Raw genomic sequence first — 13,953 nt, 5'->3', positions numbered from 1 at the left:
GGCAAGGTGGCTCAAACCTGTAATCCCAGCATTTTGGGAGGCCAAGGTAGGTGGATCACCTGAGGTCAGGAATTCAAGATCAGCCTGGCCAACACAGTGAAACCCCATCTCTACTAAAAATACCAAAAAATTAGCCAGGCACAGTGGCTGTAATCCCAGCTACTAGGGAGGCTGAGGCAGGAGAATCACTTAAACCTGGGAAGTAGAGGTTGCAGTGAGCCAACGTCACGCCACTGCACAATAGCCTCAGTGACAGAGTAAGACTTTGTCTCAAACATAAGTAAATAAAGTTAATTTAAAAAAAAAGAAAGAAAGAAGAAGGCTGGCACAGTGGCTCAAGCCTGTAATTCCAGCACTTTGGGAGGCCAAGGTGAGCAGATCACTTGAGACCACCAGCCTGGCCAACAGGGTGAAACTCTGTCTCTACTAAAAATACAAAAATTAGCTAGGCATGGTGGTGCGCACCTGTAATACCAGCTCCTTGAGAGGCTGAGGTGGGAGAAACGCTTGAACCTGGGAGGTGGAGGTTGCAGTGAGCCAAGCCGAAATCGTGCCACTGCTCTCCAGCATGGTTGACAGAGTGAGACTCAGTCTCAAAACACAAACAAACAAACAAAAAGAACTATCTTTAGGAAGTTACTGTAAGGGCCTTCAGAAAAGAAAAAAAAAAAACTATCTTAAATGAGCCTGCAATACCTCTGAACAAAGTTAATTCAGCCTCTCTCCCATCTTGCCATGAACTTGGGCAATACTGAGATCTCTATCCTTTGCTTATCATGGTAGAAAAATGGATCTCGTAAACACAAAATGTGGACTTCCAGCTGACATATTTTTAAAAGTTAAAACTAAATTAAAAAACCAAGTTAAGTATGGTGGCTCATGTCTATAATCCCAGCACTTTGAGAGGCTAAGGTGGGTGGATCGCTTGAGCCCAGGAGTTCCAGGCCAGCCTCAGCAACATGGCAAGACTCCATCTCTACCGAAATATTCAAAAATTAGCCCGGCATGTGCCTGTAGTCCCAGCTACTCAGGAGGCCAAGGTGGAAGGATCACCTCAGCCTGGGAGCTTGAGGCTACAGTGAGACATGCCTGCCACTGCACTCCAGCCTGGTGACAGAGTAAGACCCTGTCTCAAAAAAAAAAAAAAAAAAAACTAGCCAGGTATGGTGTGCATACCTAGTAGTTCCAGCTCCTGAGCCACAGCTGTGCCACTGCACTGCAGTCTGAGCAACAGAAAAATAAACAAATCCATAATAAAGAGAATCCTGGGTTTGGAGCATGGCTCCACAGATGCTAGCTCACGTATGGCAAGTCACTTACGCAAAATAAGAACTAGTTTTTTTAAAAAATAAAAGGCTGCTAGAGCCCCCTTTAACTCTAAAATTCTCTGAGTCTTGGCCCAAATCCTTTATAAGACTGTTGTGAGAATCAAACAGGACACTATGTGTCAAAGCACTGAGAGGCACGACACACAGCAGAGTGCATACTTCAGACAAACCTGGGTTCAAGATCTTGCTCTACTTACAAAATCCATGGCCTCAGGCAAATTACTTCACTTCTGAGCCTGACTGAACCAACACTGAGTCATAAGGTTATTGTGAGAATTAAATGAAACAATCTAACCTCAAACACTTTCTAGAACACGACAGATAAACCTTATAAATATCACTGACATAATTATATAAAGGACTTAGTTCATTACAGGTGCTCAATAAATGGCAATTACTTAAAAAGTCACTTGGAACTCTAACATGCTATACAATTTCTTTATTTTTTGAGATGGAGTTTCGCTCGTTGCCCAGGCTGGAGTGCAATGGCGCAATCTCAGCTCACTGCAACCTTCGCCTCCCGGGTTCAAGCGGTTCTCCTGCCTCAGCCTCCTGAATAGCTGGGATTACAGACATGTGCCACCACACCCGGCTAATTTTGTATTTTTTGTAGACACGGGTTTCTCCATGTTGGTCAGACTGGTCTCAAACTCCCAACCTCAGGTGATCCGCCCACCTCAGCCTCCCAATGTGCTGGGATTACAGGCGTGAGCCACTGCGCCCAGCCCAATTTTTTTTTTAATAGAGATGGGGTCTCACTGCAATGCCCAGGGTGGTCTTGTATTCCTGGCCTCAAGTGATCATCAAGTGATCCTCCCATTTCAGCCTCCCAAAGTACTGGGATTACAGGCATGAGCCACCACACCTGGCCTACAATTGTTAATTGATTCTTATTTATCTATGACTTGGGAGGCTGAGACAGGCAGGCTGTTTGGGCAGGAGTTTGAGACCAGCCTGGTTAACATGGCAAAACCCCATTTCTACTAAAAATACAAAAATTACCTAGGCATGGTAGAGCGCACCTATAGTCCCAGCTACTCAGGAGACTGAGGTGGGAGGATCGCTTGAGCCTGGGATGCAGAGGTTTCAGTGAGCCAAGTGCATTCCAACCTGAGTGACAGAGTGAGACCCCGTCTTGAAAAAAAAAAAGGGGAAATGGGTAAGCATAAAAGGGAAGTTTAGGGACCAAAGGTGACAGAGTGAAAAAAAGGATCAAGAAAGGGCTTTGTTTTGCATTAAGAACTACGAGTCTTCAAGTTCTAAATGTTTGTCAGGCCAGAGGTTAAACAACAGAGAAATGCAAACAGTGTTTTGTCTCTGACTGGCAACGAAGTGCTGGCTTTATTCTGTCACCTCAGTAAGGCAAACAACAATCACCACTTGGTTTCCTGTTGGCACTAGGACTGAAGACAGTAAAGAGGGGCAGATAAAGATGACCTAACTTTCAAAACTCTTGAACTGTGCCCTACTTTTCTGCTCCTCCTTGGCCCACCCCTTTCCCCAAACCTCACAAGTGTTTTTATACCCTGATTTCAGGATAAGAGTTTACAAAATTTCTTTCTTCTTACACCTAGGAACTGGGAAAGGAGAATCAGGGGGCAGATTTTTATCAAAATACCAGGTTACAAGGTGAAAGGTTGTAAACAACTATGTCCAGGAGGGCTCTGCTTCAGAACATGCTTTGGCTACAGGCCTGGTAGGCAGCAGCAGCTGCGAGAGCTAAATAATATTTTGGCACTTAAAGGAACCCTGGCATAACACGGAGCAAGGCAGTCTGTACTGAGCTCTGCAAAATGGGAAGATGTGAGGAAACCAGAGCCCAAGAGGGAAACAGAATGAGAGAACTGTCACAGGATTTTTAAAAACTCAACAATTCAGTACTTTATAAATGTGCCCAAATAAATATCAATGTTCCCTTTTCTCTAAGATGTCCTATATTACCACCACCCTGATCCATGACTAGCCATCTTTCCTATCCCCTCAAATTTTGTCGTTAAGATTTAACAATATTGATTCATATATTTGTCACCATTTTGATGTTTCATATTTATGTATACTTTCACACCCATCAAACTAAGCATTCTCCCAGTAGCCAGAATTTTGAACTTTTTTTTTTTCTTTTTTTGAGATGCAGTTTCCCTCTTGTTGCCCAGGCTGGAGTGCAATGGCGCAATCTCGGCTCACCAAAACCTCTGCCTCCTGGGTTCAAGTGATTCTCCTGCCTCAGTCTCCCAGGTAACTGAGATTACAGGCATGCGCCACCACGCCCAGTTAATTTTGTATTTTTAGAAGAGACAGGGTTTCTCCATGTTGGTCAGGCTGGTTTCGAACTCCTGACCTCAGGGGATCCACCCGCCTCGGCCTCCCAAAGTGATGAGATTACAGGTACAAGCCACCGTGCCTGGCCAATTTTGAACTTTTAATATTACTTCAGTTACAGTCCCACCTCCTCTGCTCTCAGTAACAATCAATATTGTTAACCAACTGAAAACACCTCAAGCCTAGTTGCTTAACTTTCTAGAACAGGGTGCCGCCTCAAACTCACCCTAAGGATCAACATGTTCCTGGGGTTTAATGCGTATGTGTGCCTGTTTTCCAAGAGACTCATGATGCTTATTCTTGAGCTTGCTTAATATTGGGGTTGAGTTGTAACTTGTTAGCCTTAGGGTGTCAATCCAGCTAGTCTGAGGAAGGAAGAAGGCTCCTCAACAGCAATGAATAGATTTCTTTTTTTGCTGATTCGGTAGAGTTTCAATATACTTGAATGCTTCTTAGTCACTTCCCCATCTTAATCTTGGGACATTATCCTCCTCTTTCCAGCACAAAGAATGAAATAATAATCCTGATACCCCAGCACAGCTATGGGAAGGGTCTATGAATCAAAGAAACGTAGGAAGAATCACTGAACCTCTGCATACAACTTCTTATTACGTTTAAAAGTAAGTTCTCAGTACTCAGCTCCTAAAGCTTCTCACAGCCAGCAGGGAAAAACCCATCTGACAGCTAGCCAAACGAAACCAACAAAGAATGAGGAGGCAGGGTAGGGTCCCTTCTGGCTTGAATTTACAGTGCTCTAGTGACGGATCCGTCACCGTTGTTCTCTTTCCCTTCTTACTGATTCCTAGGCCATTTAGGGAAAAAAACTTTGAAATGATTTTTAAAAATTGTTCCTTCACACAATTTGTGTGGACCTCTCTTCACTGAAAATCTGGATATAAACTAGAGGACTTTCTTGCTTTTAACCAGATTTATAGATGTACATTTGATTCAGTGAGTTGGGAGAAGAGATGGAGACAAGAAAGAGTGAACGTAACTCTGGAAAAAAGTGAAAAAGAGTGAAACATCCTTTTTTCCCCTTTTCTTTTCCTCCAGAAGCAGGGATGGAGTGGCAGATAATCAGCGCCTGGGCACACCTCACTAAAGAGGTAATGAGGTAAATGGGGAATACAAAGTGTTCCCCGGTTTTGCAGGTAGAAACTGAACAGATGACGGGATAAGCAACAGGATGTAAACACGCCCGCCCTATTTCCGTTCCAGAGAACAGAGAGAACAGAAAGAGGGTACAAGGGGGTGACGAACAGAACAGGCACGCAGCCCCAGCCCTAGCCCCAAGGGGCTGGGACCGGGAAGACATCAGTCCCACAGGCCCAATGAGGCTGAAAGTTCTCCTTTACTTCAGAGGTGGTGGTTTTTAAATTTAATAGGGATGCGGGGCAAGAGAGGGACAAAAGGGCTGTTCCTGAACAGTAACACCAAGCATTCCCCACGCTCCACAGCCCCAAACCTAAGAGTATTCTTGGAACCACGGAATTGTTTTTCACAGACTTGCTATTTATGAGTCAGGAATAAACAAACTGCAGGCTCTGAAGACATTTCACTGGCGAAGACTAGGCATGAAATTCCCTCATAAGCACATATTCCTTTTACCTTATAACACCGCTCCCAGACCAGAAACGTCCACACCCGCCCTCCGATCGCCCGTCGCCCTGCCTAGCTTTTAGGGTCAGTGGGATCCTCCTCCCAGCGGGCTCAGGGGAAGACGCTCCGCAGCCCCCTCCCTTCCCCTCCTTCCTCTCCTGCCCCCCTCTTTGCGCGGCTACGGAGTATAACAACCATTTTCCCCGCCAGGAGCACACCGTGTCCACGCGCCGCAGCGATCTCACTGATTGGTCCGGCCCCTGGTAAACAGGGACTGGGCAGCCAATGGGAGGGATGTGCACGAGGGCAGCACGAGCCTCCGGGCCAGCGCTCGCGTGGCTCTGCTGGCCCAGGCTACTATATAGAGCCGTTTCCGGCTCTTGGGTGAAACTAAGCTCGCATTCTCTCTAGAGGAGTGCCTGTAGAGAGCGGATCTCTTCTCCAGCAACTGGGGGGGAAAGAAGGCCTTTTTCCTGAAATCCTTTAGTGAAACCAGCGGCGTGAAATTTTTGGACGCCTTTTCGAAAACCTAGTAGTTAAAATTAATTTGTCTGAATCTTACTTTAAATTTAAGCTCAAACTGCGTAAGAATACCTTCATTCCTTAGGAAGAGTGAAATAATTTACTGCAAAGGAGGTTCCTCGATTTGGAGCTTTTTTTTCTTAGTCCACCCTCGTTCCTGACTCTTAATCAACTCAGTCCCATCATGGTGATGTTCAAGAAGATCAAGTCTTTTGAGGTGGTCTTTAACGACCCTGAGAAGGTGTACGGCAGCGGTGAGAAGGTGGCTGGCCGGGTCATGGTGGAGGTGTGCGAAGTTACTCGTGTCAAAGCTGTTAGGATCCTGGCTTGCGGGGTGGCTAAAGTGCTCTGGATGCAGGGATCCCAGCAGTGCAAACAGACCTCGGAGTACCTGCGCTATGAAGACACGCTTCTTCTGGAAGACCAGCCAACAGGTAAGCGGCCCGGTTCATTGTTGGAGGGTGGAAAGCTGGTAAGAGAATAGAAAGGAATACACATAAACCCGTATGAAATGTTTTGAGTTGCTCCGTTTGAGTGGTCTGAATTACGTTGTTGCTTCCTTGTATCTGTTTTAATTTGCATTCTCCCGCCACCCCACCCCCCAAAAAATGGGCGATTTGTACAATTTTTTATGGTGCTGTGTCTTAAAGGAGATTCTAAGAGGCGTTGCCTTGGGTAAAGTCTTATGTATACATAAGTTGCTTATTCTTTGCCTACCTCTGTTTGAGATGCTAAGAGTAACCGTCCTGGGTGAATCTTTAAGCATTGCAGGGCTTGGCAACTTGCTGCCTTACAAAATATACCAGAATCTCTCCTTAAGAACGATATGGGATGATTTTAAAAATATATATATGTAGCATGAAATTGGGGGTACTTCAGTACGTTGCATGCCACCCAGTCATTCCTTATCACACAGATGCATTTTAAGTGTAAAAGGAAGCCTAATGGTTACTCGATTTTCTTTCCCTGCAGGTGAGAATGAGATGGTGATCATGAGACCCGGAAACAAATATGAGTACAAGTTCGGCTTTGAGCTTCCTCAGGGGTAAGTATCGGCTAAATGCATCTTTGAACGTCTCTGTTTTTAAATTATCTTGCCCTCCTTACTGTTCTTGGAGAGCATTTAAAATTTTTCATTTTCTTGACATAGGCCTCTGGGAACATCCTACAAAGGAAAATATGGGTGTGTAGACTACTGGGTGAAGGCTTTTCTGGATCGCCCCAGCCAGCCAACTCAAGAGACAAAGAAAAACTTCGAAGTAGTGGATCTGGTGGATGTCAATACCCCTGATTTAATGGTGAGATTCATTTTAAAGAGTGTATTCTTCTGGGTCACAGGGATGATAAATCGGATGTCTTGGGCATTAGATTGAAACATCTCAAAACGCCTTCTGTCCCCTTCTACATAGGCACCTGTGTCTGCCAAAAAGGAAAAGAAGGTTTCCTGCATGTTCATTCCTGATGGGCGGGTGTCTGTCTCGGCTCGAATTGACAGAAAAGGATTCTGTGAAGGTAAAACACTAGTTCTGATAGTAGATATCTTAGCGGGAACTGGGTTTAGGGCCAAGGGCATGGGACTGGGGTAGAGGAAATGTCATTAACTGTATTCTGAGTATCAGTTAATACGTTTTTTTTTTTTTTTCATTGCTAGGTGATGAAATTTCCATCCATGCTGACTTTGAGAATACATGTTCCCGAATTGTGGTCCCCAAAGCTGCCATCGTGGCCCGCCACACTTACCTTGCCAATGGCCAGACCAAGGTGCTGACTCAGAAGTTGTCCTCAGTCAGAGGCAATCATATTATCTCAGGGACATGCGCATCATGGCGTGGCAAGAGCCTTCGGGTGCAGAAGATCAGGCCTTCTATTCTGGGCTGCAACATCCTTCGAGTTGAATATTCCTTACTGGTGAGTAGATGCAGGGTGGTTTCTGCAGAGAAGTTGTTCCTCTGTTACCACACAGTCTTGTTTTCTCCAGATCTCTGATCTAACAAACTTCCATCTTGCTTTCTAGATCTATGTTAGCGTTCCTGGATCCAAGAAGGTCATCCTTGACCTTCCCCTGGTAATTGGCAGCAGATCAGGTCTAAGCAGCAGAACATCCAGCATGGCCAGCCGAACCAGCTCTGAGATGAGTTGGGTAGACCTGAACATCCCTGATACCCCAGAAGGTGAGCCAGACCCAAGGTCTTTTCTTCCCCTCTGGTCTACCTGGGCTTGTAAAATTGTGATGCTGCAGCATTTCTTGGGCAGGCTTCTTATGTGGCCATATTTTTTTTCTAGCTCCTCCTTGCTATATGGATATCATTCCTGAAGATCACCGTTTGGAGAGCCCTACCACGCCTCTGCTAGATGACGTGGATGGCTCTCAAGACAGCCCTATCTTTATGTATGCCCCTGAATTCAAGTTCATGCCACCACCTACTTATACTGAGGTGAGAAATTGTCATCCTTTCTGTTAACTTTGTTGTAAGCCTCTGTAAGAAGTTGACTTAGCAGGATTGTTAAACTGGTTTGTTCTTCTAATTCTTATCTGAACTGAAAGTCTTGTTTCTTTCTTCAGGTGGATCCCTGCATCCTCAACGACAATGTGCAGTGAGCATGTGGAAGAAAAGAAGCAGCTTTACCTACTTGTTTCTTTCTGCCTCTTTTCCTGGACTCTCAGTTTTTCAGAGACTCATTGGTCTCTGCAATGGAGTGGGGCTCCTCCTCAGCCTCTGACTCCCTAACATAGGGGGCGGTCAGCAGGCAATCTCCTGGGCCTTAAAGGATGCGGATCCATCCTCAGCCAGCGCCGATGTTGTGATACACGGGGTGTTTGCTGGATGGGTTTAAAAACAACTAGAAAAACCCAGGCCCATCCATTTTCTCAGATCTCCTTCAAAATTGAGGCCTTTTCAGTAGTTTTAGGTCAGGTAGAAATGGCCTCCTGGCGTAAGCTTTTCAAGGTGTTTTGGAGGCTTTTTCTAATTGTGATAACAACTTTGGACCTTGAACTTACGGATCATGTGGAGAAGGGCCAATTTAGCAAACTAGGGAGATGAAAAGGGGAAATTGTGGCCAAAACTTTTGGGAAAAGGAGGTTCTTAAAATCAGCGTTCCCTGTTATGCACTTGTAGGAAAAAAAGAAAAACCTTCCAGGGCTGTTTTGACAGACATTGGAGAGACCTTTCCCTGTGATTTGAAAGGATTCTAGCTGCTCTACGGTCGTTTTTGCTTAGAGTGCACTTTTAACCTGGCTTTTAAAGCAGTAGGAACTGTCCCACCAAAAGTCTTAAAAGCCATTTTAACTATTGCACTGTGTTCTCCTGTTGCAAATATTTTCATATGGGAGGATGTTTTTCTCTTCGTGCAAATCCTTGGAATTGATTCTAAGGTGATGTTCTTAGCACTTTAGTTCTTGTCAGATTTTTGGTTCCCTCCCTCCGCTCTTTTAAATGTAAGCTGAAACTGTTCTATGTCTCCAGGGGTAAAAGCCCAAAGACGGGGAAGAAAAAAGGGGGGGGTTAACTACTTTTGAGATTCCCCCAATGTGTACAGGATTATATCATTCTAACACTCAAATCATGTGAAAGGGTTGCTGCTGTCAGCCTTGCCCACTGTGACTTCTCCAGACCCAAGGAGGATCTCTTGATCAAGATGCCCCAGCACTGTGATCAGAACCTCCAGATACTGCCGCGAGAAACTAGAGGGCAGGTCTTCACAAAAGCCCTTCAGACCCCCTTCTGCCCAGTGTTAGGAGATAGGGACACTGGCCCCTCTCCCTGCAGCTGCCAGCACTTGGTCAGTCACTCTTAGCTATAGCACTTTGTTCACTGTCCTGTGTCAGAGCATTGAGCTCCACCCTTTTCTCAGAGTTCATATAGCCAGAAAGTGTGGGCGGAAGGTGGTTTCATGTTTTTGTATTATGTGTCTTTTTGTATGGTAAAGACTATATTTTGTACTTAACCAGATATATTTTTACCCCAGATTGGGGGTATTATTTGTAAAAAATAAAAATAAAGTTTTTTTAATGGCCAAAAAAATAATGGTGTTTGTGAGCTGGCTTTGGAGACGTTTTTGGGAAGAAGGTGTGCTTAAAGGAGCTTTCCTCTGCTTAACATGCCACACTAGCCAGGCGGGGTGGCCTGTGCCTGTAGTCCCAGCTACTCGGGAGGCTGAGGTGGGAGGATTGCTTGGGCCCAGGAGCTCTGGGCTGTAGTGCGCTGTGCCGATCGGGTGTCCGCACTAAGTTAGGCATCAATATGGTGATCTCCCATAAGCGGGGGACTACCAGGTTGCCTAAGGAGGGGTGAACCGGCCCAGGTCGGAAACGAAGTGGGTCAAAACTCCGGTGCTGATCAGTAGTGGGACTGCACCTGTGAACAGCCACTGCACTCCAGCCTGGGCAACATAGCGACACCCCGTCTCTTAAACAAACAAACAAAACCACACACTAATGAAAATCTTGTGGAGAAAACACTCTCCCTATGGAACCTAAGTAATGTTGGCAGAGTCAGGGCTAGAGGGGTGAAGAAGGTAACAGTTTGAGGCATGTTTCTTTCAGATTCACTAAAGAACTATACTGGGATTTTGTTGCCTAAACTAGTTTTCCAAATCCATAGCTAATGATTACTAAATTCCTTCAGTTTTGGAGTTCATGAGTTCTTGAAATACAGGGAAATTATGTTTATGAGAGAATTTGCAAGAAATGGGTGGAGGTTCTTCCCTCCTCTCTTTTTTTTTTGTTGAGACCATCTCACTCTCACCCATGCTGGAGTGTAGTGGCATGATCTCAGTTCCCGGCAGCCTTGACCTGGGCTCAAGTGATTCTTCCACCTTGGCCTCCCCCATAGCTGGGCTGCAGACACATACCACTACCCTTAGCTAGTTTTTATATTTTTTGCAGAGTTGGGGTTTTGCCGTGTTGTCTAGGCTGGCCTCAAACTTCTGGGCTCAAGTGATCCGCTTGCCCTAACCTCCTGAAGTGTTGGGAATACAGTCTGGAGACATCGCACCTAGCTGAAGGTCCCTTTTTTATAATTTGGTTTTATCATGAGGTTTCTTCCCAGTGTAAACCTGATTTATATACTAACAAGTATAACTATTCAGGACTTAAGAGGTTATAGAGTTCTGTGTATTAAATTCTTTGGAGGCCGCTAACCATTTTTTTTATTTTCACAGTTTCTATGCAAGCACATAACTCAGTAAATGTTTGCTAACTATTCAACCCCACCCTCATCCCTTAGATACTTTGGTGGTTCCTATTCCTTGCAAGGTAATAGTAGTAGAGATCCCACCTTTAATTGGTGTGATTTTCATTCCTTTTTTGGGGGGATGGAGTCTCACTCTGTCTCCCAGGCTGGAGTGCAGTGGCCCTATCTCAGCTCACTGCAACCTCCGCCTCCCGGATTCAAGCAATTCTCCTACCTCAGCCTCTCGAGTAGATGGGATTACAGGCATGAGCCACCACACCCACCTAATTTTTGTATTTTTAGTAGAGACGGGGTTTCAAAGTGCTGGGATTACAGGCGTGAGCCATCGCACTGGGCCATGATTTTCATTCCTAAAGGACTGACGGGGGAGAAACTCTGGGATGGCTAATTTAAATCTTTGCACATATCTGGTCCTGGCCCTTATTTGGGAATTGGCCTTTCTAAGGACAAACTAATTCCAAATAGGCTTCCGGAAATTCTACATTAAATCAATGTGGGATGTTGTAGTCTTAGCTACTCAGGAGGCTGAGGCAAGAGGATCATTCAAGCCCAGGTGTTCTAGGTTACATTGAGCTATGACTGAACCACTTGCACTCCAGCTTGGGGGATAGACTTTTTCTTAAAACTAACTAAATAAATAATGAAATAAAATCAACGTGAATTTAACAGAAAGTGAGATTTAAAAGATCCTTTTCCAGCCTGGTGCACTGGCTCACGCCTGTAATCCCAACACTTCGGGAGGCTGAGGCGGGCAGATCACCGGAGGTCGGGAGGTGGAGACTAGCCTGGCCAACATGGTGAAATCCCATCTCTACTAAAAATCCAAAAAAAATTAGCCAGGCATGGTGGCAGCACCTGTAATCCCAGCTACTCGGGAAGCTGAGGCAGGAGAATCGCTTAAACCCGGGAGGCAGAGGCTGCAGGGAGCTGAGATCGTGCCACTACCCTCTAGCCTAGGTGACAGAGCAAGACTCCATCTCAGAAAATGAAAAAAGATCCTTTTCTATTTCAATGTTCATTTTTTGTTTATCTTTCATTTTTCTTAGCACTCTCTTCCCTCTCTTTCCCTCTCTTTCACTACTGAAGTGTCAGTCTCTCGTTCTCCCTATTGCCAGGGTGACTTTCACCTGAACTCTCCGCCCGTTTCTCACCTGTTCGAGAATTTATCGGCTCCTCCCCTTCAAATGTGGGACCAAGAAACTAGGTCAAAGTTGATGGAAAAGTTTTTTCTGCAGCTTGTTTTCCAGGGACTAGAGGGGTGGAGCAAGGACAAGAGCAGCCCAGATAGCAGGACAGAGAGACCATGGAGTGCCTGAGCCTGGCTGTTTGCGTGCACAGTCGGGCTACCGGTACCCAATATGAGAAGAAGGATGGCGTCAAAAGGATAGATAACCTTATACGCAAGGCCTCTTCGAGATCTGATCCTGGAAGGGCCAGAACATGGCATCCCCTCCAGATACCCTTAATATCCTTTATCCAGCTGTCCAAATAGAACTTTCTAGAAATGATTATGGAAATGTTCAGGGCGGGAGCCACTAGCCACATGTGGCTATAGAGCTCTGAAATGTGGCTACTATTACTGATAAACTGAATTTTTTTTCTGTTTCTTTCGTGTGTGTGTGTGTGTGTGTGTGAGATAGGGTCTAATGCTGTCTCCCAGGCTGTAGTGCAGTGGCACCATCTTGGCTCACTGCAGCTTTGACCTCCCAAAGTCAGGTGATTCTCCTACCTCCGTCTTCCAAGTAGCTAGGACTACAGGCTCGTGCCACCATGCCCAGCTAATTTTTTGTAGAGACAAGGTTTTGCCATGTTGCCCAGGCTGGTCTTGAACTCCTAGGCTCAAGCAATCTGCCTGCTTCAGCCTCCCAAAGTTCTGTGTACAAATTTTTTTTATTTTCTTTTTGAGACGGAGTCTTGCTCTGTCACCAGGCTGGAGTGCCCAGGTGAGAGTGCAGTGATATGACCTCTGCTCACTGCAGCCTCCACCACTTGGGCTCAAGTGATTTGCCCACCTCAGTCCCCTAGTAGCTGGGATTACAGGTGCATGCCACCATGCCCAACTAATTTTTGTATTTTTCTTTTTTTTTTTTGAGACAAAGTCTTACTCTTGTCTCCCAGGCTGGAGTGCAATGGCACAATCTCAGCTCACTGCAACCTCCACCTCTCCAGTTCAAGTGATTCTCCTGTCTCAGCCTCCCGAGTAGCTGGGATGACAGGTGCCTGCCACCATGCCCGGCTAATTTTTGTATTTTTAGTAGAAACAGGGTTTCACCACATTGGCCAGGCTGGTCTCAAATGCCTGACCTCAGGTGATCCACCCGCCTCGGCCTCCCAAAGGGCTGGGATTACAGTGTGAGTCACTGCGCCTGTAACTGAATTTTTAATTTTAATTCAATGAAACTTCAGCTTTGTGTGACTAGTGACTGCCAGATTGAACACCACATCAAAATCTGAGCAAGTAGGCAGCTAGAGCTGTTCCCCCAGAGAAAACCTATCCCGCTCTTACAGCAAAAAAACTCCACTCTACTTCTTTCTGCCTTCTGTATACAATTTCTACCTCACGCCAGGACATTTTCTGCATATAGGCTTGCTTCAGTACACCTCCTTGGAGAGTGGCCTAGCTGTTTCCCCACTGAAGAGGGTGAATATTTTGGGTCTTCTTTGCCTATCCTCTTATCATGTGCCTTTTACTTTTTTTTTTTTTTTTTTTTCCGAGACGGAGTTTTGCTCTTGTTACCCAGGCTGGAGTGCAATGGCGCGATCTCGGCTCACCGCAACCTCCGTCTCCTGTGTTCAGGCAATTCTCCTGCCTCAGCCTCCCGAGTAGCTGGGATTACAGGCACGCACCACCATGCCCAGCTAATTTTTTGTATTTTTAGTAGAGACGGGGTTTCACCATGTTGACCAGGATGGTCTCGATCTCTTGACCTCGTGATCCACCCGCCTCGGCCTCCCAAAGTGCTGGGATTACAGGCTCAAGCCTGTAATCC

The 13,953-nt window shown here is 45.7% G+C and overlaps 1 protein-coding gene across 1 annotated transcript; it reads left to right on the top strand.

Annotated features, from left to right (window-relative positions):
• The first annotated feature begins 5,586 nt into the window (after positions 1–5,586).
• TXNIP (thioredoxin interacting protein) lies at positions 5,587–9,256 on the top strand. Its single transcript, XM_032268898.1, has 8 exons — positions 5,587–6,202; positions 6,741–6,813; positions 6,919–7,066; positions 7,178–7,280; positions 7,420–7,676; positions 7,783–7,939; positions 8,052–8,203; positions 8,332–9,256. Exons 1-8 carry the CDS (start codon positions 5,953–5,955, stop codon positions 8,365–8,367), a joined length of 1,176 nt encoding a protein of 391 aa, XP_032124789.1. The 5' UTR covers positions 5,587–5,952; the 3' UTR covers positions 8,368–9,256.
• The last annotated feature ends 4,697 nt before the right edge of the window (positions 9,257–13,953 follow it).

The sequence above is a fragment of the Sapajus apella genome, unplaced genomic scaffold (assembly GCF_009761245.1).
Source record: "Sapajus apella isolate SASKATOON/1434 unplaced genomic scaffold, GSC_monkey_1.0 scaffold187, whole genome shotgun sequence".
NCBI classification, from domain to species: Eukaryota; Metazoa; Chordata; class Mammalia; order Primates; family Cebidae; genus Sapajus; species Sapajus apella.
This window is presented reverse-complemented; position numbering and strand designations above follow the sequence as displayed.

Bases quoted from the DNA above. Each gene is read 5' to 3' on its own strand.
- TXNIP (XM_032268898.1), top strand. From the start codon at position 5,953: ATGGTGATGTTCAAGAAGATCAAGTCTTTTGAGGTGGTCTTTAACGAC. The intron at 6,203-6,740 runs GTAAGCGGCCCG...CTTTCCCTGCAG, and splicing joins TCTGGAAGACCAGCCAACAG to GTGAGAATGAGATGGTGATC. The intron at 7,281-7,419 runs GTAAAACACTAG...TTTCATTGCTAG, and splicing joins CAGAAAAGGATTCTGTGAAG to GTGATGAAATTTCCATCCAT.